General features: G+C 53.3%; 6 protein-coding genes across 6 annotated transcripts; 1 reads left to right on the forward strand and 5 right to left on the reverse strand.

The window, feature by feature from the left end:
- Positions 1–108: 108 nt before the first annotated feature.
- On the reverse strand, positions 109–6,239 carry PYC1 (pyruvate carboxylase). Its single transcript, XM_062885249.1, has 10 exons — positions 4,635–6,239; positions 4,524–4,544; positions 4,429–4,436; positions 4,305–4,316; positions 4,205–4,242; positions 4,114–4,145; positions 3,912–4,031; positions 3,796–3,857; positions 690–3,731; positions 109–630 (listed from the first exon to the last, which is right to left on the reverse strand). The coding sequence occupies exons 1-10, from the start codon at positions 4,756–4,758 to the stop codon at positions 514–516; spliced, it is 3,576 nt and encodes a 1,191-aa protein (XP_062748199.1). The 5' UTR covers positions 4,759–6,239; the 3' UTR covers positions 109–513.
- A 2,975-nt stretch (positions 6,240–9,214) lies between these two features.
- On the reverse strand, positions 9,215–10,063 carry MPC1 (pyruvate transporter mpc1; the record flags this gene model as incomplete). The annotated part of the gene is made up of 3 exons (XM_062885250.1): positions 9,862–10,063; positions 9,530–9,602; positions 9,215–9,461 (listed from the first exon to the last, which is right to left on the reverse strand). Exons 1-3 carry the CDS (start codon positions 9,932–9,934, stop codon positions 9,215–9,217), a joined length of 393 nt encoding a protein of 130 aa, XP_062748200.1. The 5' UTR covers positions 9,935–10,063.
- Positions 10,064–10,208: 145 nt separating this feature from the next.
- Positions 10,209–11,868, reverse strand: smb1 (Small nuclear ribonucleoprotein-associated protein B). Its single transcript, XM_062885251.1, has 5 exons — positions 11,676–11,868; positions 11,574–11,597; positions 11,461–11,514; positions 10,980–11,403; positions 10,209–10,924 (listed from the first exon to the last, which is right to left on the reverse strand). Exons 3-5 carry the CDS (start codon positions 11,500–11,502, stop codon positions 10,797–10,799), a joined length of 594 nt encoding a protein of 197 aa, XP_062748201.1. The 5' UTR covers positions 11,503–11,514; positions 11,574–11,597; positions 11,676–11,868; the 3' UTR covers positions 10,209–10,796.
- An 88-nt stretch (positions 11,869–11,956) lies between these two features.
- On the forward strand, positions 11,957–13,092 carry RPL11 (60S ribosomal protein L11). Its single transcript, XM_062885252.1, has 3 exons — positions 11,957–12,156; positions 12,223–12,364; positions 12,432–13,092. Exons 1-3 carry the CDS (start codon positions 12,154–12,156, stop codon positions 12,806–12,808), a joined length of 522 nt encoding a protein of 173 aa, XP_062748202.1. The 5' UTR covers positions 11,957–12,153; the 3' UTR covers positions 12,809–13,092.
- Positions 13,093–13,599: 507 nt separating this feature from the next.
- Positions 13,600–15,833, reverse strand: QC762_108370 (uncharacterized protein; the record flags this gene model as incomplete). The annotated part of the gene is made up of 2 exons (XM_062885253.1): positions 13,600–15,543; positions 15,817–15,833. 2 exons carry the CDS (start codon positions 15,831–15,833, stop codon positions 13,809–13,811), a joined length of 1,752 nt encoding a protein of 583 aa, XP_062748203.1. The 3' UTR covers positions 13,600–13,808.
- A 4,145-nt stretch (positions 15,834–19,978) lies between these two features.
- Positions 19,979–22,041, reverse strand: QC762_108380 (uncharacterized protein). The gene is made up of 4 exons (XM_062885254.1): positions 21,698–22,041; positions 21,428–21,525; positions 20,543–21,274; positions 19,979–20,457 (listed from the first exon to the last, which is right to left on the reverse strand). Exons 1-4 carry the CDS (start codon positions 21,807–21,809, stop codon positions 20,332–20,334), a joined length of 1,068 nt encoding a protein of 355 aa, XP_062748204.1. The 5' UTR covers positions 21,810–22,041; the 3' UTR covers positions 19,979–20,331.
- Between the last annotated feature and the right edge of the window lie 238 nt (positions 22,042–22,279).

Consider the following 22,279-nt stretch of genomic DNA (forward strand, 5'->3'; position numbering starts at 1 on the left):
TATAAGTTTCAGTCGCCGGTACTATTACAAGAGTAAGACTGGCCATCCCTAATAATGTTGGGCATGTCGCGATAAAACAGCGCAGTATCCCAAAGGCAAGGGCTTGGGGTTGGGCATCTGATATTATCTTCACTTGTGGACCACCTTGAAGACGATAGGACAAGAATATCACACATTCACATAGACTCAAGCCATTATTGAACTGTTATTTAATTCCTACTTGTATGTGTGTGCGTGCTCGGATATAACCAGTTGTGCTTGACAGAGAAGAACAAGGGACCTATCCCGATACCTTTCCACGCCTGCTGCTCCAGAATCATGGGAACCCCTCCGTTACGAGAAAAAGAAAAAAAAGGATAATCCCAGATATCCACGGCTCCCTTAGCTTCACCATAGCTCCCCCTCACACGAATTGCTCGGCTCGTTTGAGCGAGCGGGCGTGTCTTGAGGTGTGAGCAACGAAGCAGAGGGATTAACTCGGTTTCTAGTGTGCTGCTAAACGAATCACGTCGCTCATTTCTTGTCGCCCTTGGTGATGCGGCACACCAGGTCGGAGCCGTCGACTGAGTCGCCTTCTCTCACTTGCAGAGAGGAGACTACACCATTGTGGGGAGCGGAGATAACCATTTCCTAGAAAGATTAGTTAGCAAGTTGAGTTCAAGTGCGGAAATTCAGAGGGTAAATCCTACCATCTTCATGGCGCTCAGGACAGCAAGGGGATCGCCCTTCTTGACCTCAGAGCCCTCGTGGACGCGGAGCTCAACGAGCACACCGGCCATGGGGGCACCGACCTGGCTCGAATCGCCAGGGTCGGCCTTGGGTCGGCTCACGTTCTCCACCGACGCCTGCTTGTCGTCGACAGTGACTTGGCGAACCTCGCCGTTCATTTCGTAGAACACCTCGCGCTGGCCAGTGTTCTCGGAGAGCGGGCCGACGGCCAGCAACTTGAGGATCAACACCTTACCCTTCTCGAGCTCAACGTGGAACTCCTCGCCAATCTCAGGCTTGCTGAGGAAGTACTTGGTGGGCAAGACGCTGAGGTCTCCGTACTTAGCGATGAAGGCCTTGTAGTCGGCGAACACCTTGGGGTACATGATGTGACTGGCCACGTCGCACTCGGTAACGCTGCCGTACTTGCGCGACAGCTCCTTCCTGACCTTGGCAAAGTCGATGGGCTCGAGGAAGAGACCAGGGCGCTTGTCGAGCTTGCGGCGACCACGGAGAGCCTTGGTGCGGAATGGCTCGGGGAAACCACCGTACGGCTGGCCCATCATACCCTCGAGGAACTCGAGAACGGAGCCAGGGAAGTCGAGCTCGCCAGCACGCTCAATGACATCCTTGGGGCTGAGCTTGTTGGACACCATGAACTGGGCCAAGTCACCAACAACCTTGGAGGTAGGAGTGACCTTGACGATGTCGCCGAGGAGCTCGTTGGCTTGCTCGTAAGCCTTCTTGGTCTCCAACCACTGGGAGCCAAGACCAAGCTGAGAGGCCTGGAACATCATGTTGGTGAGCTGACCGCCAGGAATCTCGTGCTCGTACACCTCAGGATCGGGACCCGCAAGATGAGCCTCGAAGGGCGAGTAGAGGAGGCGAAGCTGAGACCAGTAGGTATCAAGCGCACGAACGTGAGCAGGGTTGAGACCGGGCTGCTTATCGGTACCATCAAGCGACGCAATGATGGCGTTGATGCTGGGCTGCGAGGTCATACCAGACAAGCTGTCAGTGGCAGCGTCAACAGCATCGGCGCCGGCCATGGCGCAGGCAACCATGGAAGCCACACCAGTACCCGCGGAGTCGTGGGTGTGGACGTGGATGGGGAGGTCAGGGTACTTCTTGCGGATAGTACCGATGAGGATGGTGGCAGCATGGGGCTTGAGAACACCGGCCATGTCCTTGATGCCAAGAACATCAATGTCGAGAGCAACAAGCTTGTCAACAAGGTCAATGTAGTAATCCAGGGAGTACTTCTTCTTGGGGTTGAGCATGTCACCGCTGTAGCAGACGGTACCCTCGCAGACACCACCAGCCTTTTGCACGGCCTTGATACCAACCTCGAGCTGGTTGATGTCGTTGAGAGCATCGAAGACACGGAAGATGTCGACACCGTTGTCCTTGGCCTGCTTGACGAAGTGGTCGATGGCATTGTCAGGGAGCGAGGCATAAGCAACGCCGTTGGCGCCACGGAGCAACATCTGGAAGGGGATGTTGGGGATCAACTTGCGCATCTTGCGGAGGCGGTCCCAAGGGTCCTCGTACAAGAAGCGGAAGGCGACATCGAAGGTGGCGCCACCCCAGCATTCCAGAGCGTACAAGTTGGAGAGCGCATGGCTGGTCTCCTTGGCAATGTTGAGGAGGTCGACTGTGCGGACACGGGTCGCCAGGAGAGACTGATGGGCATCACGCCAGGTGGTATCCATGAGCAAGCAGCCCTTGTAGTTGCGAACAGCCTTGGCGAAAGCCTTGGGGCCTTGTTCGACGATGATGTTGCGCCAGCCCTTTTGCGAAGGCGAAGACACATCGAGCTTCTTGCCAGCATCGTCCAAGAGCTCGGGGATGATGATGTCGCCCTTGAACTTGGGCTCACCGATTTGACCCTTGATGCTGCTACCGTTGACGGCGAGGTCACCAAGATAGGCCAGAAGCTTCTGGGCGCGGTTCTGACTGCCAACGAGGTCAAACAGGGACGGGGTATCATCAATAAAGGTCGTCCAGCAGTTGCCATCAATAAATGTTGGGTGGGTCAGGAGAGAGGCCAGGAAGGGGATGTTGGTCTTGACGCCGCGAATGCGGAACTCGATAAGAGCGCGAAGAACCTTGCGGCGGGCAATTTCGTACGTTGAGCCGTGGCATGACACCTTGACAAGCATGCTGTCGTAGTAGGGGGTGATGACGGCGCCAGCAAAGCCGTTGCCACCATCGAGACGCACACCGTTACCGCCAGCGGAGCGGTACACCTCGATCTTGCCCGTGTCGGGCTGGAAGTTCTTGGCCGGATCCTCGGTCGTGATACGACACTGGATGGCGAAGCCGCGAGTAGAGATGCGGTCCTGGGTAAGGCCGAGCTGCTCCAGGGTAGCGCCAGCGGCGATCTGGATCTGAGCGGCAACGATATCGATGCCCGTGATTTCCTCAGTGATGGTATGTTCGACCTGGATACGGGGGTTGATCTCGATAAAGTAGTAGCGGTTCTGCTGGTCAACCAGGAACTCGGCGGTACCAGCGTTGCGGTAGTTGACAGACTTGGCGAGTCTGACAGCATCGTTCAGGATAGCATCGCGAACGCTGGCGGGAAGATCCTTGGCCGGAGCGATTTCGACGACCTTTTGGTGTCTGCGCTGCACGGAGCAGTCACGCTCGTACAAGTGGACAATGTTGCCATGGTTGTCACCGAGGAGCTGAACCTCAATGTGCTTGGGCTTGTCGAGGAAACGCTCAACGAAGACGGTGCCGTTCCCGAAGGCGCTCTTGGCCTCGGAGGTGGCTCTCTCGAAGGACTCCTTGAGGGAAGCCTCCTCACGCACAACACGCATACCACGACCACCACCGCCATAAGCAGCCTTGATGATGATGGGGAAGCCATACTTGTCCGTGAAAGCCTTGACTTCCTCAAACTTCTCGACGGCGCCCTCGGTGCCTGGGACGACTGGTACGTTCGCAGCAATGGCAATCTTTCTGGCCGAGACCTTGTCGCCAAGGGCATCGATGACGTCGGGAGAGGGACCGATGAACTGAGAAAGGGGCGGGTATCAGCGGACAAAAATTCCCTCCTCAGATGGTTGAGTGGATACCTACGATAAGACCGGCAGCCTCAACCTTGCGAGCGAACTCGGCATTTTCAGACAAGAAACCATAACCTATGATAACGGTAAGCCTGAATGTCACTCATGAAATCTCTCTGGAGGACCTACCAGGGTGAATCATCTGAGCACCGTGCTCAACGGCGATCTTGACGATTTCATCGCTGGCAAGGTAGGCGCCAACAGGTGTGTACTGTCCACGCTTGCCAATGACATAAGCCTCATCGGCCTCTGTGGTGTATTTATTAGTCTGTGTTGACAGATGCAAAAAACAGCAAGCAGGGTTAGCCTAGGACTGTCAAGAGGCACATACTCTGTCTGTGCATAGAAAGGCGATCCTCATAACTGTAGAAAATCAGCAGCTGTTCATATCATCTGAGAGTGGTGTCTTCTGGAAGTCTTACCTGAAGATGGCAATAGTGTGAAGTGAAAGTTCGTGGGCCTAGAGCAAGCATTGTCAGAACCGGCTTCTTCGACCCTGGAGAAAAGGGTGGCGTGACCTACCGTTCTAAAGATCTGTAAAGCGCAAGATAATCAGTGAGCAAGCTTGTCATTCCAATTCGAACTCCTCATCGTGGTCCTGAAAAGAAAGGGCGGTTTCTGGGCTCGGACATGGATCATTACATACACGAATAGCTATCACATGTCAGCATGGAATTCATGTGTCACGTCACGATGGCCGGCCGTCCTCCGGAGGACCGTCAGTGGGAGAGCATCACTTACGAATTTCACCTCTGTTGGCAACTGTAGTTGACATAATAGACGTTAGCTTTTCCCAATGCAAGGAGGACATGGTCTGAGGGGCTTGCTGCAGCTCCTCAAGCTAAAACTAACCCAAGATCTTGTTCAACTGCATAATAGTAGAGTTGGCACGGATGCGATGCACCGTCTGGGCCTCCTTAGGGACATCCCCCTCCTCGAAGACATCCTCATACTTCTTGTCGTTGTCGGCGGCCATGGTGAATCGATTGGCGTGCAAGGACGACGGTCAATTGCAGAAGGAAAGGGGGAAAAGGGGGGGGGGGGGAGGAAGAAGTAGGAGAAAAGAGGATTCAGAGCCAGCAGGGAGGGATGCCCGCGCCGCTGCAAGGCCGGGTATGACGCCGACAGCGGGGTAGATGTGATGGTGGGGTAGGTGTGTGGGCAGCCCCGCGGCCAGGTAGGGGTCAAGGGTGCTAGAGATGCTTGGGTGGGCTAGAAGCTCTGAAGCTCCGGTTAAACCTTAGCTTGATTTGACGACGACACAAGCTGTGTTTTACCGCTGTCACGCTTTCCCAAAGAGGCAAGGCAAGACAAAGGTCGAGATGGAGATAAGGATTCTTCGGCGTACGCAGAACTGTACAGCCTGAGGTGACGTTGTAGGGAGCGAGGATGGGAGTGATAACGTCGACACAAAGGAGAAGGACGTGGAAAAGAGGGGAATTTAAAATCAGAATGGGATGATTGTTGAGCTATGTTGTGGCAACTGCAGGCCAACTGGTTGTGCCAGGGGGAAGCGACGATTTTGGATATGAGGGGATTTCTGTCTTGCCAGGAACAGCCCAGAAATGCTGAATGGAGCGAAACAGCCTCACCTCGGTCCTTACGGCTCTCTCCCTGTGACCGGCCAACAAGTCTTCTCAACTGTGCTTTGCCAAGAGAGGTTTAAGGCGGTGATTCACACATCAGACTGAGAGGGTGACGGCTCAACAATTTGATCAAGTCGAGGCCGAGTGATCCGCGTGGGTGAGGAGGAGGAGGAGGAGGGTGACTCTTCTTCTCTCGTGCGCTTTCCGCCGGCTCTGGTCCACTCAGCTGTTACTTGACGTTGGCTGACGAGGTATATAATATTCTGACAAGCCGCAGGTTGGCAACTGATTGATGGTGCTGGTTGCTTGTGTGCATACGTGGGAGGCGTTCGCCGTTCATCAGCTTGGCCCAAACGGGTTGGGAAGCTGTCGGTCCCATGGTTCTGCCGCCTGTTATCGAGCAATCATTGATCAATCAGTAGTGTATGCAGGAAGCACAAAACCCGATCTCCAATGGCTTTTCCGTCATCTTGGCACTGGGTCTTGGAGGGTGATGGGAATGTTTGTTGAACGTTGCGTTCGCGGAGCTTGCAGCCTTGTGTGACAAGCATCTTGAGATCAGAGTTGGCCAATCAGATGTCTGCCATGAAGAAGACCTTGCCGAGTTTGTCGCTGGTGCAGGGGTGAGGGGAACGTCCCTTTCTGCAGCCATCACTGGAAAAAAAAAAATATCCCACTTTGCGAAGAGACTCCGAGATGCTAAAACAGTGGTAGGGTGGGGTTGCTGCCACCACCGCTCAGAGCTGACATGGCCGCCGTGGGGAATCTTGACGACTGGTTACCATGACCAGATATGGCGGCTAGACACACAGTACTCCGCCCTAACATTGTCGGGGTTGTAGCGGGATGAAGACTCTCAGCAGGGTTAGCCGTGTCCTCCAGCGAGCTTAACCGATGTATACACTGACACTAAGAGACATTGTTCTTGAAACCGATTGCCTCACAGAATTCACCTGACGCATGTTGTGAGACAACCCTCTGCCTCCCACCTGGGAAGATGGGGGTGCATTTGTTTGACCAACCAAAAGATACTTGATCTAATAAGTATTTTTGTTAATGACCAGAACCCCCAACTGAACTCCCGCCCAGGCTTAGCTTGAATGGGTTTTTTCTAATCGCCGCAAAAGCCGTTAATAAACCAACCTAGGTAACTAACTTCAACACACCATCCAAAAAGAGCCGGCACAGCACCTTGATATTCCTCCGTAGCCGAAGGCCGGGAAGAGAATCAAGTTGATCATGTGCTCATCTCATCCCAGACCGTCCTCCGACTTTGACAGCAGATGGCTTCTAACCGGCTACTTCCACCCCCGGTTTTCGTCGAGCCGAGGGTAAAGCTCTATCAGTCTGCAAAAAGAGGATCCTGCCGAACTTCAACTACTTGACGTGCCCGAGATGTCGGGACTTGACACACTAGCTAGCAGCGGGACCCCAGGATTGACACCGTACCTTTTCTTGTTTTGCGGAGACTTGTCAGATGAAAGACCCGGAGACAATTGTGCTTCAAAAGGTACCTAGGCAGATTGCCCACCCCCGCCCCGTTCATGAGTACCGTGAACCGAACCGTTCCCGGGGTCTAGGCACCAATTTTCTGGGGAAGCTGGCGTTTTCCCTGCATCATCCATGAAGGTCACCCGATGGAAAAGATGAGTGAGGTAGCGTTGTAAACACCCTGGTGAACTTGGAAAACAGAAGCATAATGGCGGTGGGTGGCGCTTGCCTCAGCAAGAGAGCCCCCGGGGACTCCGAAGGCCACATTGTACCACTTACAAGATCTCTCATACTTATTCAAGAGCCGACTGATGCCAAGATTGATTCTGTGTTTCTCAATATCGACACATATCACGGGCAGCTGTCGTGTCGGCTGATCATCAACGTTGTTGTATCCCAGTTTCATCATTACTCTTACTCTGCGTCATGGCCATCTACTCGTTTGAGCTGGTCACGAGATCAAGATTTCTGAACCATTGAATGGGATTTAAACCCTTCTCGACTCGCAGAGGAATGACAAGCTTCCACAGGAACCTTGGCCGTTTGTCACAGTTATGGAGTCCTCCCTGTGTCGGTTAAGCTCTGCGGAAGCATATCAAAGGTACGTGCTGTGAGGTTACTGAGTCGCTCTGTGGACTTCACAGTCCCAATAAATGCCTTTGATTGTTTTGCAAGATATATTGTACCGACTTCATCTACAAAAATATTCCACGCTTCCCCTAGTTGGTGTAGCTCAATGTTCAAGGCTACGACGGTACACCGCATGAGGGTCCATCGTCTTACGGGAACGCATGATGCGTCAGGTGAGCAACTCACGGTTGCATAATGAGGAGAACAAATAAGAAAAAAGAAAGGAAAGAGACAACCACCAGCTCTTTTACCCCTCCTTTTTCCAACATCTCGAACCTCAACCTCATACCCCCACGGTCGATCTGCCAGGGTGTGTTTTTGACCTTTCTGCAACAAATCTCCTGCCAAGGAAAATGCAACCGCCGGCGCCGGAGTTGCAAGATGCGGCCCTGCGTGGCCGGGTCATCTTGGCATCTCGATCTTGACCTCTCTCCACCAAACATCCAACAACACGCCGTGGTTGCCGAATACTTTGTCTCGGCCGAATTCTGTCTTTTGGCACCACCACATGAAAAAAAAAAAATAGTTCGTCCGTAGGCTAAGTCAACTCGGCTGCCAAGGAGGGTTGTGAACTGCATGTGTTCGAGAAGGAAACCTGGCCAAGAGTCCGGTGGAACAGCTTTGCCTATCTTGCGTCTTCGTATGCAACGCAGATTCCATCTTGAACGAATCTCAACAGCTCAGCCGGATCTTTGACTGGCAACACAACAGTCAAGAGGGTGTACTGGCTATCCGAAAGACACAAACAGCACATCCGAGACTCCCATAACGCCATCTTCAATCCTCGTAGATAGGTAACCAACGCATCAAGCTTTTCGTCTTGAGGAGTGCATCCCACCTCCCTCAACACCACAGGCAAGCATGCCGTGGCCCCTGGTAAGAATGCAGCAGGGGAATGGACACCATCAATCTATCAACACCAACCCAGTAACCAACCTCACGGTAAAGTAACACCACAGATGAAGCGGGGTAGTAGCAGATTTAAAACCCGCAACCGCCTCACTCTTCCCCAGATAGACCTTCGCTCGTGGTAATTATGCCCGAGATGAAATGGGACCGCATGTAGTATGATTGCCTTGCAACTGGAGGTGTACACGCACCAACGCTGTGGCATGCTTGCGGAACCTCTTCCGAGGAGAGGCAAGTCTGAAGGTGTCATCTCATCCTTCTCCCGATGTCAATAGTGAGCAACTGTCGGAGCTCCCGCGTAACCCCGAGTCGTAGGCACCAACCCCCAACATAAGGTATAACCAACTGCTTTCCAAACCCCCTGATATACGATCAGGGACTCTTATCCCCGTGTGGTTCCCATACGGCCCCCACCCTTGGTGCTATGTAAGACCAGCTTGCCCAAACCACTGCGAAATCAACCATAGCACCTCAGCCTTGGACATCAACCCAGTAAAGAATCCCATTCTCGTCTATAAGACCACAGGTCAACACAGCTAAATAGTACAACAGCAACCAAACCACATACACAAGCCCATTCTTACATCACCACCCCCTACACCCCTCCCACCTCCCTCAACAGCACCACAAAAGCAAATGAAAAAAGACCAAATTCATATCATTCATACACCCTCAGTTTCTTGCTTTTCATTTCCCTGTTCCCATCCCCCCATAGGTACCCCCCTATGTTCTGCATGTTGTTTCGTCCATCCCCTATTCCCATTCTCAACCCTCCTTCCCATTACACCCCCCATTCAACCTCTCAAGCCAGGTGGTTTACCGGGCAGCAGGCGTAGCAGCAGCAGCCTCAACCGGCTTCCCCTCCAGCGCCCCCTTCTTCAAAGCCTCCTCCTTTCCCCCCCACTTGTGCCACTGCAAATACCTATACCCCTGCGTCAACTGCGCAGCCTCATTGACAGCATGGCACGCAAACAAGAGGTAATTTGCGGGGGTGACAGCGAGGGAGAAGCGCATAAACGTCGCGGAATAAACGCAGAGAGCGCCCGTCATGGGGCCCGAGATCCTGTTGCACCACCACCATTGTCAGCTTTTGTTTCTGTTCACACCACGACAAGGAAGGGGGTAACTTACAGTTCAGGGCTCTTCTGCGTATCCATCACCGCAGCAAGGGGGATGCCAAAGTTGGAGACGGGGCCCCAGAAGTCTATTCCATCATGAATGTTAGCAACGTGGTCGCGTGCCTGTTGTCCCTCAATCTCTCTCTCTCTCTCTCTCCTGATCCAACGCTCCCAACAACCCTCAACACCTCCCCCCAGCTCCCAAATCTCCTAATCCCCCCTTCCAACCCTCCTCCCTTCAACACCTGGCCTTCCCTCCCTTCCCGGCCGGAATCGGCCCTCCCTCACCAACAAACCCTCCCAACTCCCGGCCGAGATCCCAAAAACTAAAACCAAAGAACTTACGCGTAGAGCAAACATAATCCAGCACCGGGTGAGCCCGAATCTTAGCATTGATCGCCTTGACAAAAGCAGCCATCTTTTCTTTTCCGTTCTATCTGTCTGTCAGTCGTCGGTGTTGTCGGTGGGGGGGCTAATAATGTCGGAGGGATCGGAGAGTCGCAACAACTAGCCCTGGAAATAATTCTTGGGGATGCTCCGGGGGACCGCTGCTGCAGCGCTGGCACAGGTCCGGTCCGCCCGCTGTAACAACACTGAAAAAATAGCGGGCAATCCAATTCGCAGTCATCAAACGGGGTCCGTGCACCCCTTTTTTGCGTCACCGGACATTGATGACAACAAAACCATGAGCTGTCATTGTAAAAGTCAAGGTTGCCAATTGGTTGAATTTGGGGGCGTTTACTACATCTATTATTCACAAGTGAGATATCTGCAACAGTAGAATAGACAGTTGGCACCTAATCGTTGTGAATTTGTTGTTGAAGCTCACTCTCGAGCTTCTGTATGGGGTGTCCAAGGGTTGTGCAACACCAACATCCATCCATATTCACGACCGCATATGTACATAGTCCCCAAAGGCAACAGCAATATCCTCTGTTCTGTCACCATCCACGCCGCCTAAGCCCCTCGGACTTCTCATTCCTCTTCTCTTTGTCCCGTTTGCCTGTCTTGCATACTCTGCTCGCCCCTTATTCTCAAGAACACAATTCGCTGATTTCCGGCCCTTTGTAATGTTTCATCAAGAAATCCCCAAACGCCGCCAAAAGAAAACAGTAAAACCCTCAAGCTTTCCAGGCAAAAATCTAGCTTTTCGTCGGCCAAGTGAAGATCCACCCCAATCACATACAAGTTCGCAGCCATTCGTCGTATTTGATGTCGTCGTATGTTGTGTGGCGGGGCATCTCAGTAAGTAGTGTTGGGTCGGCCACCAAACGTAATCATTAACGGCGAGGAGGAGGGTTGAAGCCAGAAGGAGGGCCACCGCCGGGAGGGAATCCAGGGGGGAAGCCACCGGGCGCGCCGGGAAAGCCAGCAGGAGGGAATCCACCTCCAAATCCTGGTGGAGGGGCTATAACTTCGTTAGTGAAGGTGTCAACAGCAAGGCTTGGAGAAGATCAGCTTACGAGCACCACGGCCAGGGGCGCCAGGAAAACCGGGAGCACCAGGGAAGCCTGGGAAAGCTGGGGGAGGGACGGCGCCGCCAATACCAGCAGCAGGGCCGGCAAGGGAAATGGGAGCAGCGGCGCCGCGGCCAGCCGGTCTTGCGACACCAGGTCCCGCTGCGAGCGCAGAGGCAACACTGGGACCGCCAGTCTTGCCCAAACGAGCGCTTGGGTCAGCCGGCGGCGGCGATTCGACGGAAAGGGATACAATGTGGGCGCCTCGAACGATCGTCAGACCCAGTGTCCGCTTCTCCTCCTGCTCGATGGTCTGCGCGCCGGATGATGATGCGCCGGGGGCGGAGGGCTTGTTTTGCTTCCTTTTGATCCGGCGGAACTCTTCGGTATCGGCGAGCACAAGGTTCATGTGCTTATCGAAAGCGAGCATCTAAGATGATTCGAGTCAGTGGCAAGAAAGTGCTAAGTGGTGGTAGGAGATGCGTACCTGACCCGTCATCTGGCGGCCATCATTCAGCGTTACGCGCATCCGGTAGTTGATCTAATCAAACGTTAGTTCTGCCTCGCCGTGTGCTATCGTCACTGGGGAGGTATACATACGTAACCGGCCTAGATATCATGCGCCTTGTCAGTGGTCAATGTCAACAAACAGATGCCTGTAAGAGCGGTCGCGCGGAGGGGAGGACGGATGCCTGAACTTACCATCTTGCCCTGCTTGTTAGAGGCCGACATGGTTGCGGCGTTGTTGCCACTGCAAAGTAGCTTCTGGTTTCAAAAATTGGGGTTTGGGTTGACGAAGTTCTGGTAACTATCGTCTGTTGCGGTCTCGTAATGCGCTTTGGGGGAAAGGCTTCAGAGTCTCGCGTGGTGTTGGTTAGCGGGAGCACAAGAGGCCCAATTGAAATTTGAACGCGAGGCTGAGAGGAGAGCTCCCGACGCGACTGGCCAGCCCGCCACGAGCTCGAGCCACACCTCATCAGCCATTTGACACAAGCCACATTTACCTTGTCCCCCACCAGCGTTCCCGCACCAGCAGGCAGGAGCGAACTCTTGGCGGGTCCCCACACCCACAATCCAAAATTGTGGAAGCAAAAACAACCTCACACTTTTTGAAATTTCTCGATCGTCAACCACGAGCCGAATCGCCCAGTCCCCCGATTTCGACGACAACACCGCCGCCATGGTACGTGATGATTGGGGAAAAACGCTTCTCAAGAGAATTCGGAAATACTAACATCGTAATTTCCAGTCTGCTGAGAAGGCCCAGAACCCCATGCGGGAGCTCCGCATCCAGAAGCTCGTCCTGAACATCTCAGTCGGCGAGTCTGGTGATAGACTTACCCGTGCTGCCAAGGTGCTGGAGCAGCTGAGCGGTCAGACCCCCGTCTACAGTAAGTTTTGTTTTCTCTCCAGACAGCTTCGAGGATTTCGACTCGATTCTAACTCGTATGTCCCCAGGCAAGGCCCGCTACACCGTCCGTACCTTCGGTATCCGCCGTAACGAAAAGATCGCCGTCCACGTCACCGTCCGTGGCCCCAAGGCCGAGGAGATTCTCGAGCGTGGCCTCAAGGTCAAGGAGTACGAGCTGCGCAAGCGCAACTTCTCCGAGACCGGCAACTTCGGCTTCGGTATTTCCGAGCACATCGATCTCGGCATCAAGTACGACCCCGGTATCGGTATCTACGGCATGGACTTCTACTGCTGCATGACCCGCCCCGGTGAGCGTGTTGCTCGCCGCCGCCGCGCCAAGGCCAGAGTCGGTGCCAGCCACCGCATCACCCGCGACGACACCGTCAAGTGGTTCAAGCAGCGCTTCGATGCCATTGTCCGCTAAATGTGGTCAGTTGTGTTAGTGCTGGGCGGAATCAACAAAACAAAACTGGGAAATCAAAGGGAATGGGGAGTTTCGGCTCATCGGCATCTCTAGGAGGAGGGGGGAAAATACACAAAATGGATGGCGTTTTCTCTCCAACGGGCAAATGTGTAGTGCAGCTTATGATACCTTGGCGATTCTTTCGTCCACCTGCTTGTTCCTGCTTTTCAGCAGGACGAGCCACGGCCTCAGAGACCGACCGGCGTTATGCCGGCTTACCAATCCCTTAACTCCCGTGACAGAAGCGTTCTGCGCGTCTCCCTCCCACTTGTTTGGTGAAGCAATGGATGTGACTGTCCGAGAGCTCGTCTCCTCGAAGTATGGTATTCTCCAGGTGTTGAGGCTCGTATGTGCTGCAGCATGTGCCGTAGCTTTGTAGATCAGTAGTCAGCGAACCTGTTTCTTGTCCGCTGTCAAGATCGAAACTAAGTATCAATAGTCTGTTGGAGAGACTCGTGGCTTAATGGTCAGGATCTTTACACATGTCAGGGACTAGGCAGTTAGCACCACCTCGCTCATCAGAAGTGTGTGATTCTACAATTGAGGAAGTCGATGTTGCTGCCATGGCCTCTTGGGGAACAAGTATCACGAACACACATAGAGTAAAGACAGACCAATACAATGATAACAACTATTTCCCAAAACCTCCAATTCTGTGGCTGAATGACACCGCCGCCCGCTCACTTGCTAGCTAAATTACATAAACCCTCATGTGCAGTATATGCATATCATGCCAAAAATGCATTGCATTATGATAGCCCTTCTTGCATCCCCCATTCATGTCATTACTGGAACATCAAATTAACGCTGACTATCCCCTTCCTATTTCCCTTTTTAATGGCCTCCCCGGCATGTACATGCGTTCCTGTTATCGTGAATATCATCCGTCTACAACTCAGGAGCCATCTCCTGATATCTCATGTGTACAGTATATAAAACAATAGAAAGAAAGAACGATGACTCAAAGAGCATTCATTGAAATTGGGTTAACTGGAGGACTGGGCAAAGGGCCAGTCTCCTGCGCGGCATACCTCCTGGCGGCAGAAGGCTTTCTCTCGCGCTGGGTCGAGTGGATGTCGATCAGTAAGTCCACCAGAGTTTCGGCGTCCTCTCTCAGCAATTCGAGTTGCGCCTGGTTGTTGTCCGTAGGAGTGTTGCGGTATGCAGCAAAGACGATGCCTCTATTCGGCTTTTTGGTCGATGGGGCGCCCAGAGATTCCTGCTTGGAGGGATGGTAGCAGGTGTGGAACGAACACATGTATCCACGGGCGTGTTCATCCTGCTTCAACTCGTCGCTCCTATACTCTAGCCAGCCTTCGGTCTGTAGGACCTTTTCATGAACAGGCGCGGATATGCGGAATGGGTATTTGATCGAACTCAAACCGTAAGCTGCGAGCAGACGGCCGGTTATTCTCCTGCTGGGCGTCCTACGGACAGAGGGTGTCGATCCAGAGATCGGCGTCTGAGGAGGAGAGGGCGGGTATGGCGACCGTCCAGAGGATGGTCGAGAAAGGCCCATGTCATTAGGCCAAAGATTGACCACATACACGAGATCAAAGTTGTATTTGGCCGCAATTCTCGCAGCTTCAAACGCGGCGGCCGTTGCTGGCCTGCTCGCAAGAGGAGGGGAGAGTGTCAGAAGAGGATATGTGGCAGAGGGTCGGCGAGGAGTAGGCGAGACTGGGGGATCGGGTGGCAATGGGAAGCTGGGCGGATTCCGACTCGATGGGTTTGGGCCCGGCCGGTTTGGTTGAGGCGGCACCGGAAACCCATCGAGGATCTCATCGTCGCTAAGCGCCATGAAGTCGTCCAGGCTTGGTTCCTTCAGGATCGTGTTGCTCTTTGCCATCGGTTTGGTCTGTCGGAGGGTCGAAAGACTGCTCGTCTTGCGCGGCTCCTTTTCAAGTTGGCCGGAGGCTTGCTCCCCAAAGACATGGACACTCCGTGATCGCTCGAGCGGTTCGATCAGACCAAGTTTTGCCCGATAGGCACCAGCAAGAGGCCGTGGAACGAGACTGGGAGATACCGGAGGAGAAGCTGGGGGAGAGCATGGAGGTGTAGGAATCGGCGCAGGGCCAAATGATAACGACGGAGACCCTTCTTGTTCCGAAGGGCACCGCTTTCGATTGATCGGCGCCTTGGGCGAGACAGAGGGAGAAGTCGAACGTGGATTAACCTTGGAATTGGATCTCGACCGACGCTCCATTGTATCGTTATCACCCAAGGCCAGTGCGCCTGCTCCATCAAAGCTGAAGTCGAGTAGTTCAGCCAAGGAAGAACTGGTGCGGCTATTCCTAGGGCTGAGAGACGAGGTTCTTTGTGGAACGCGAGGGCTCTTCGCTGAGTGGTTGGATGGCCGAGGACTGATACTGATAGATACCAGTGAGTTCATACGAGGTGTGCTTGGGGCATCCGGGAGACTCTGCGCGCGTCGAGATTGTCTTGGACTCAATACGACCTCATCTCTGGCCATCATTCGTTGTGAAGTCGGCCGGATGAAAGATGGCGAAGGGAAGGTCTGCGAAGTGTCTCCTCCATTTGCTGACCAAGGCTCAACCGAAGATGGTTCGCTCTCATGCTCGGGTGTTCTAGAGGTAGTCTTCTTTTTCGACGTTGAGAAGAGCCGGAACCTCTTCTCAAGCCTCTCGAGCTTATCGAGACCCACGGCCATTGTGCTGTCTCGGGCTCGACCAGGTCTGAGAACGCCTGATCAGCAACGGTACAACTTGAGATGTGTGATGAGAGTAAATGTTGATTCGGGGAAACTCACAAGAGATGAGCTGAAGAGAGCGAGAGGTAATCACGGCTGGGGGTCTTGAGTTTGTTTAAAAAGCTGTGTTGCAGTGGTGGGGAGATGGTGAATAATTTGCTGGCTGACTGGCGAAACCCACGACGAAAGGTGATGAAGAGTCGCAGTGCTGTTCCCAGGAGAATGACGGGCGTGATCGGTGATACAGAGCCTTGATCACTTGCTCATGACGGACATTTCAGTGGGTCTGACAAGGGGAGTGCAGAGCGGAGATGTCGTTGTGGTCGGAGGGAAATTGGTGGTGGCCGTCAAACGGGTTGCTCCTCAGGGTCTCATGAAGATGATCGAGTTTGTCTCTGCCACACGCTTGTCCGAAGGCCACCTCGAGTTTCTCGAACACGGTGAAACCAAAAGTCGATAGGAGTCTGAGACCTGGCAGGGCTACTTATGGTCGTAAAAGGGAAGAGGAGCGAGCATTAACGGAGGCGGGTTCGGTGGGTGATATGCTTCTCGAATCTCCTGGCCGACCTTCCGGCACCGTTGGACCGCAGCCAATCCCACGGAGTTTCACCGACAGTGGGAGGGGCACGAGACGAGAGGAGGCCGAAAGAGAAGCAGGAATTTTGAGACGAAAGGCTTTCGCGTCTACGTATGCCAGAAAAAGAAGAAGAAAGAGCACATCACCAGTCCAGGCTAGTGTGGCGGATGCAGGAGGGCGGAGGTCGCTCTTTCCTTCCGAGAGGCTCGACGTTTGCAGGAGCAGGGACGACTGGATATTTAAGCCAACTTTTTTCTTTTCTTTTTTTTTGCTTGCTTCTGGCTCTATAATCAGCTGGAGGCTGGATTTGACATTGGTTCGTCTGAGAGCTCGTTGATGAATTCAAGAGGGGAAAGAAACCTAGGGTCTGGATCCAGGGAGGAGGAGGTCGAGATCAAAGATCAAAACCAGCTCTAAGGGGAGGACAAACACGGCACAAAGAGTGGGTTGTCATGAAAGAGTAACCTAAACTGATGGATCTCGAGCTGCAAGTGATCCATCTACCCATGTCGTCCATCCCAACCTTTGAGAGCATCTCAAGCCCTCCAAGCCTCCCCTCCCGTGGTTCCCTTCGGCCCGGCAGATGGGGATCATTGCATCCCTGTACAACCTCTTTCTCCCTGACTCTCAACCAGCAAGACAACCCCCATGTTTGGCCATCGATGGTGGACACTGTGTTGCGGCAGATCGGCTCATGAATACATCATCCTCAAGCCCATGTCCAGATGCCTGTTTTCATGATCCGTCTTTGTCAACTCCCACGCTCGAGTGGCAAGAAAGGAAGCCGTCCAGCTTGGCCAAGGCTTATACGGAAGAAGCAATGCTGAAAAAGCAATATCAACGACGACAAAACAGGCAGTGTTGCGAGCGGGAGAGAGGGGACCTGGATGGACGGCGACGAAAACAGAAGTTGGGATATCGGCGCACAGACGCTGACTGGGAACGTTAACAACGGTTGAGGTCCGTCCCCCTCCAGGGATCACATCAAGGGCAACATGCACCGTCGCATCGCGGGGGGGGGGTGATTGAAAAGATCACATTGGCGGTGACTTCCTTTTCCCATCTCTCCTCTTTCCCGATTCCGCTTTATGAGAGTGCCAGCCCCCCGCGTCAAGACCTGTCAGCCGTGCCGCAACTGCTACGAGCCAGGATTCGACCCCACCCAGAGAGGGCCTTCTCAACCCTGCCCCCGCCCCAATTTTTCAACTTCAGGGTAGCATTCTGGCGAGAGCCGCCTTGGATTTCGTCCGAACTCGACATCACATCACCACCCACTCCCACACTCCTTTTCCCGACACCGGCACTCGACGTCTCGAGGATTCCGACATCTCAACCTCTTGCATAATGCGGTGAGAGAGTCCCAGGGCTTTTGTGCTGCCTGCATTGCGGCCTGCCTGGTTACGGCCGCGTATGGTTGATGATGAGCGGGACAGTTTCCTCCTGTCTTGAACATCGGCAGCCCCCTCTACCTACCTATCCTCAAAGTTTTTTTGTTTGTCGCTGCCCTGTTGCAAAGAGGCGGAGATCGACAATGCATGACAGCAAGGCTGCTTGTGCTAATGTAGGTCTTTCAGCGCCATTTGCTCCCCGCTCCAATCATCCCTTCGTAGCCATCACTTCTCAGATCTCAGTAGACAGCCAGAGTTGACCCCTGGCTAGCCACCACTTGCATCTGTCATTTTGACAGCCAGCTCTAGCTTCTTGACAGCATTTTCAGCTGAGGGTTTTCTGGTCATGAGGATCGATCTCCAGGATCCTGGTATCTCAAAAAATCCCAGATCACGATGGCTCCCCACGACATCTCAAGCTCGGATCTGGCTTCTGACTTTCAATCCTGGGCTAGTGCCATTGGATCATTGAGGGGTCAAACGGCGTGCTGCTGTAATAAGTGCAAACAATGGGTTTGCACTTTTCGCTTGACACAGTATACCGGAGCGTGCATGGGTTTGATGCAGTTTTCTTCTTTTCCTCCTATTGCATTACCTTTCACAACCTGCTGGCCATACATGTGGTCAGAATCATCCTCACGTATCGGGTCAACCCCCGAGCAGCACCGTGACGCGTGTGTTGCTGTAGCTTCCCTTGTGGTTGGGCAATCCAACATAGGATATCCTCTCGGCCCGGCCCCCAGTGGTCGAGAACATTTACCGACCCTCCTACTGGCAGAGTCTGGAGTCACTCATTGCCTCTGATGCCAACAATGACGGACCCAGAGCGGCCCGGAAGTGAATCCGCTGGCTTGTTAGCGTCTTGCTTTAAGATGTGAGAAGCCAGCTTCCGCGGTTGGCGAGGACCCTCACTGGCTAGAGTGTGTCCTATACGCATACAGGATCTTGACAGCTTTAGGCCTCGCGTACACAGCAGCAGCATTGCATCCCGTTCACTTACAGCTGCTTCAGGCACGAGGCTACACAATGTCACACTGGGACGCAGCAACTAGCGGCGCTGGCGGCGGTGGCGAAGGGACATACTCGCACCGCCTTGGTTCTCTGTTGCAGTTGGAAACGTGTCAGGACCTGGTGTATCACCTTGCCCCCGGGACTCTGGGATTTTTGTCTCGAGAGTCATTTATCCTCTGGGCCTCCGAAAGGGTTATCTCGGACCCAGCTATGACGCTGGACGCTGGAAAGGCGGGTTTGCCCGAGCCAATCGCTCGGTCGGGACTCGAAAGAAAAGCAACAAGGGGACTTGACCGAGGTGCCGTAGCGCCGGGTCAAAGACGAAAAAGCTCACCCACGCACGGTGAGGAAAAACATCCAGACCGGGTCGTCCTTTTGCTTGTGGATTCGGGGTTGCTGGGGAGCGAACCTCTGTATGTCACAGTGTGTGGTCGAGCGAGCCGAGGCTGCGAGTATCCGGTGTCAGTCAAAGTATGTCCCTTTCCTCCTGTCGTCATGCCGTCGACCTCGAATACGATGATATGATAACCGCGAGACTTGGGGCTGAAAAAACGACAGAAGCTGTACGCCCGTAACCACCTGAGGGAGAGACGCTCGAAAGCTAATTCCTTGGCTGTTGGGTATTGTGTTACTCTCACTTCTCACCATGTTGCTGTCAAAACAGCGGAGAGCGTCCGCCACAGTGTGGGATGGACAAGCAGCACACGCAGTTGTGGCTGCGAGTACCTACCTGAATGTGCTCGACTAGACACAGCCCCCCAGCACACACGCGCGCTTGACCCTTAGGAGAATTCCGCGCAGAATAATATTTTTCATGCTGTTTCTCGTAGATTCCTTGCTTAAAAATTCCAAGCAGCTGGGCGGTTCTCTAGCGGAGGATATCACGGCCTTGCCAGTTGGCACAGTTCCTCTACTTACATCCAATGATGAGGATTTCCGTGTGTGTGGGATTTCCGGTCCCAGCAGCGGCAGCAGCGGCAACCGGCACACTACGGCTGAGAAAATGGGAGGAGGTGAGGTAAAGTAAGATAATGTACTGCCTGTCGCTTCCCGCGAGAGGAGCCCCCCCGTTATCTACCGACCTCACTCAGATCCAACCCCTTGGACGCTGGGTGATGATGGGCGGCGGCCCGTTTGACCTGGAGCGGACCGGGGAGAGGGGATCGTACAGGTGCCGCACGGAGGGTTTTATGTACGAAGGGGATTATCTCGATCTCGGATGCTCCCCCTTCCCCAAGATATTGGTGAGTATATGTGTCCAAGCGTGCTCATGATATATTGACCTTTCGGTCTAATATATTCTTTGTGCTCTTTTCTTCTTTCTTCTACTCTATACGGTTGTCTGGGGAATGGTTTCATAGCAATGCCCATATCCGAGATATTGGGGTCTCAACACCCCTCACAATTTTTTTTTCATTTTCTTTTCTTTGCGGAAATGTTTCATGTTACGCCATGTTGTAGATTAGAGTAGAGCATGGTAGACATGAACACGTAAGCCCCATTTTGTACTGTTTCGTTGTCAATCTTTCTCTATTCCCATCTTGATTATCATTATCGCCCAGAAAAGAGAGAGAGAGAACGTCATAAACTTCATCCACACCTTCCCTATGGTGGTGGTCTCTGAAAACGGGATCATCGCCCAGACGGCATCCTACATAATCACCCTTTTTTCCCCCCTTCGCCTCCTCGCGCATCTGCGGGATATGTAATGCGAGGGGCCGCGGGTCGCGCCCGACGCACAGATATGGTACATGCTTAATGCTGCCGGTAAAGGGAGAGAGGGGGGGAAGAGGAAAACTCAGAGTTTGGAAACATCCTCATCCACCTCCCCAAAAATGTTCAGAAAGGCGGTATGCACCTCATCAGTGAGGTCACTGGCTTGAAGACTGCGGCCTCTTTTGGCAAAGGCAAGGCGGGAGCACTCCTACATGGCTTTTCGTCAGCGCTTGTTCATCTAGAAGCATGATATCTTTCATATCCTCAAGAAGAAAAAAGAAAAAGGCACTCACTCTCGTAATCGCACTCCCCCCAAAAACCGCCAACCCCGCCGTCTCCTCCTCCTTCATCTTGTGTTTAACATCCCACAACCCCTCATGATAAGCCTTCCTCCACCCCAAAAAAGTAGCAATACTCCCCGTGAGCGTATCCCCCTGCCCACCACTCCTCTTCTTCCCGCCCTCCAAGTCAACACTATACGTTACTGTCCCGTTGCTGAGGTGATCTTTTCCCCCCTTTTGCAAAACCAACACCCCTCCCAACTCCCTAGCCAACCGTTCCACTCTATCTGTCTCCTTGCCCTCCTTTGCCACCTCCTTCTCTATATTCAGTGCCTTGGCCAGTCTCTCAAACTCAACTACGTTGGGGGTGAGGACAGCCTCTTGGTAACCCCTTACAAGGTCGGGGTCGTTGCAGATGAGGAGGAGGGCGTCAGCGTCGAGGACTATGGGCATGTTTTGTTTCTTAGCCGCTTGGATGACCAAAGCAACGGTTTTTTGCATGAGGGGGTCACGGCCTAAGCCGGGGCCGATGACAAGGACATGGAGGCGGGAGAGGAGGGGGATGATTCTCGAGGCGATTTCGGACGGGTCGGTGTCGTGTTTGCTGGCGGTGGAGGGGTCGCTGTCCTCGCCGGCGGGTTTGGCGGGGGAGGAAGGGAGGGAGCGCATCAGGGGGTGGACCATTAGGTTGGGGGAGTAGGTTTTGATTACGGTTGCTGCGGTGGGAGTGCAGATTACATGGGACTGTAAGGGTCATGGTGCTTAGTAAAGTGTATATGGAGGTGTGAGGGTATATCTTCATGGTGGTCAGTCCCCAAAAGCAGGGCGAGGTAGGGTGAAGATCTCAAGGTGATGTTCAAAGGAGTAGTTAAAGATAGAAGATGAAGAAACACATACCAAATCACACCCCAACCTAGCACTCGCCATAGCAGAAAAGTACGGCGCCCCCGTGTAATCCTCACTCCCGCCGATCACGGCTACTCTTCCCATCTGCCCTGTATTCTCATTCATCAGCATGTCTTCTTTAACTCTCCTTACTCTCCTCACCCCCAATATCTCACCCTCCTACTTCAACCACCACGGGGAGGTAAAACAGACAGATAACGGTAAACGTGGACATAATAAACCAAATCGAATGTAGGGAGAGAAAACAACCGTCTCACTCACCCTTATGAAACCTCTCCAACATAGGCGGAATCAACTGCCTCACCCTCCCCAAAATCTCCTTCGTAGCAGAAGACATACTGGCTTCGCTATTCGGGGTTCCACTGCTGCTCATCTCTACACCTCCATGTTAACCCCCTAAACTCAAAAAACAACACTAGCATAAGATGGATAAGATGGGATGAACCTCTCTCTCTTTGCCTCGAATGAGGGGCAAGAGCTTGCTTACCTCCTTGCAATTTGGAGCCGTTGTTGAATCAGGAACAAACTACCCGTGGTCTCAACTCAAATGTGTCTCAGTCGGTAAATCAACTAATTCAATGCGGCTGCAATGAGTGAAAGATCGTATTGGTGATTGTCAAATTGGTTGCAAGTTCTGGTGTAAATTGACGTTCGTTCGCCAAGGACCCATCATGATGTCACCAAAGTACCCAGTGGAGGGGGTTCGGGCGGTTGCTCCTAGCTCCCGTGCCCCACATCCATATCATCATCAAAGCACAAAACCACCAAGTCATGGAAGACTGTCGTCCTGAAAAGGCGATGAAAGCAAATCAAGGTGTTTTGACAGATAGTTGATAGGCGTTT

This window comes from Podospora pseudocomata, assembly GCF_035222375.1.
Source record: "Podospora pseudocomata strain CBS 415.72m chromosome 1 map unlocalized CBS415.72m_1, whole genome shotgun sequence".
Lineage (NCBI taxonomy): Eukaryota > Fungi > Ascomycota > Sordariomycetes > Sordariales > Podosporaceae > Podospora > Podospora pseudocomata.

What these genes read in the sequence shown, in the direction of transcription:
- PYC1 (XM_062885249.1), bottom strand. Translation starts at nt 4,758, where the DNA reads ATGGCCGCCGACAACGACAAGAAGTATGAGGATGTCTTCGAGGAGGGG. An exon ending in GCAGTTGAACAAGATCTTGG is followed by an intron (nt 4,545 to 4,634) that starts GTTAGTTTTAGC and finishes TGTCAACTACAG; the next exon opens with TTGCCAACAGAGGTGAAATT. An exon ending in TGCTCAGATGATTCACCCTG is followed by an intron (nt 3,858 to 3,911) that starts GTAGGTCCTCCA and finishes CCGTTATCATAG; the next exon opens with GTTATGGTTTCTTGTCTGAA.
- smb1 (XM_062885251.1), bottom strand. Translation starts at nt 11,502, where the DNA reads ATGCGCGTAACGCTGAATGATGGCCGCCAGATGACGGGTCAG. An exon ending in GCCGCCAGATGACGGGTCAG is followed by an intron (nt 11,404 to 11,460) that starts GTACGCATCTCC and finishes GAATCATCTTAG; the next exon opens with ATGCTCGCTTTCGATAAGCA. An exon ending in CGCCCCTGGCCGTGGTGCTC is followed by an intron (nt 10,925 to 10,979) that starts GTAAGCTGATCT and finishes ACGAAGTTATAG; the next exon opens with CCCCTCCACCAGGATTTGGA.
- RPL11 (XM_062885252.1), top strand. An exon ending in CGGTCAGACCCCCGTCTACA is followed by an intron (nt 12,365 to 12,431) that starts GTAAGTTTTGTT and finishes GTATGTCCCCAG; the next exon opens with GCAAGGCCCGCTACACCGTC.
- QC762_108380 (XM_062885254.1), bottom strand. Translation starts at nt 21,809, where the DNA reads ATGAGCAGCAGTGGAACCCCGAATAGCGAAGCCAGTATGTCTTCTGCT. An exon ending in CTAGGTTGGGGTGTGATTTG is followed by an intron (nt 21,275 to 21,427) that starts GTATGTGTTTCT and finishes TGACCCTTACAG; the next exon opens with TCCCATGTAATCTGCACTCC. An exon ending in GGGGGAGTGCGATTACGAGA is followed by an intron (nt 20,458 to 20,542) that starts GTGAGTGCCTTT and finishes AAAGCCATGTAG; the next exon opens with GAGTGCTCCCGCCTTGCCTT.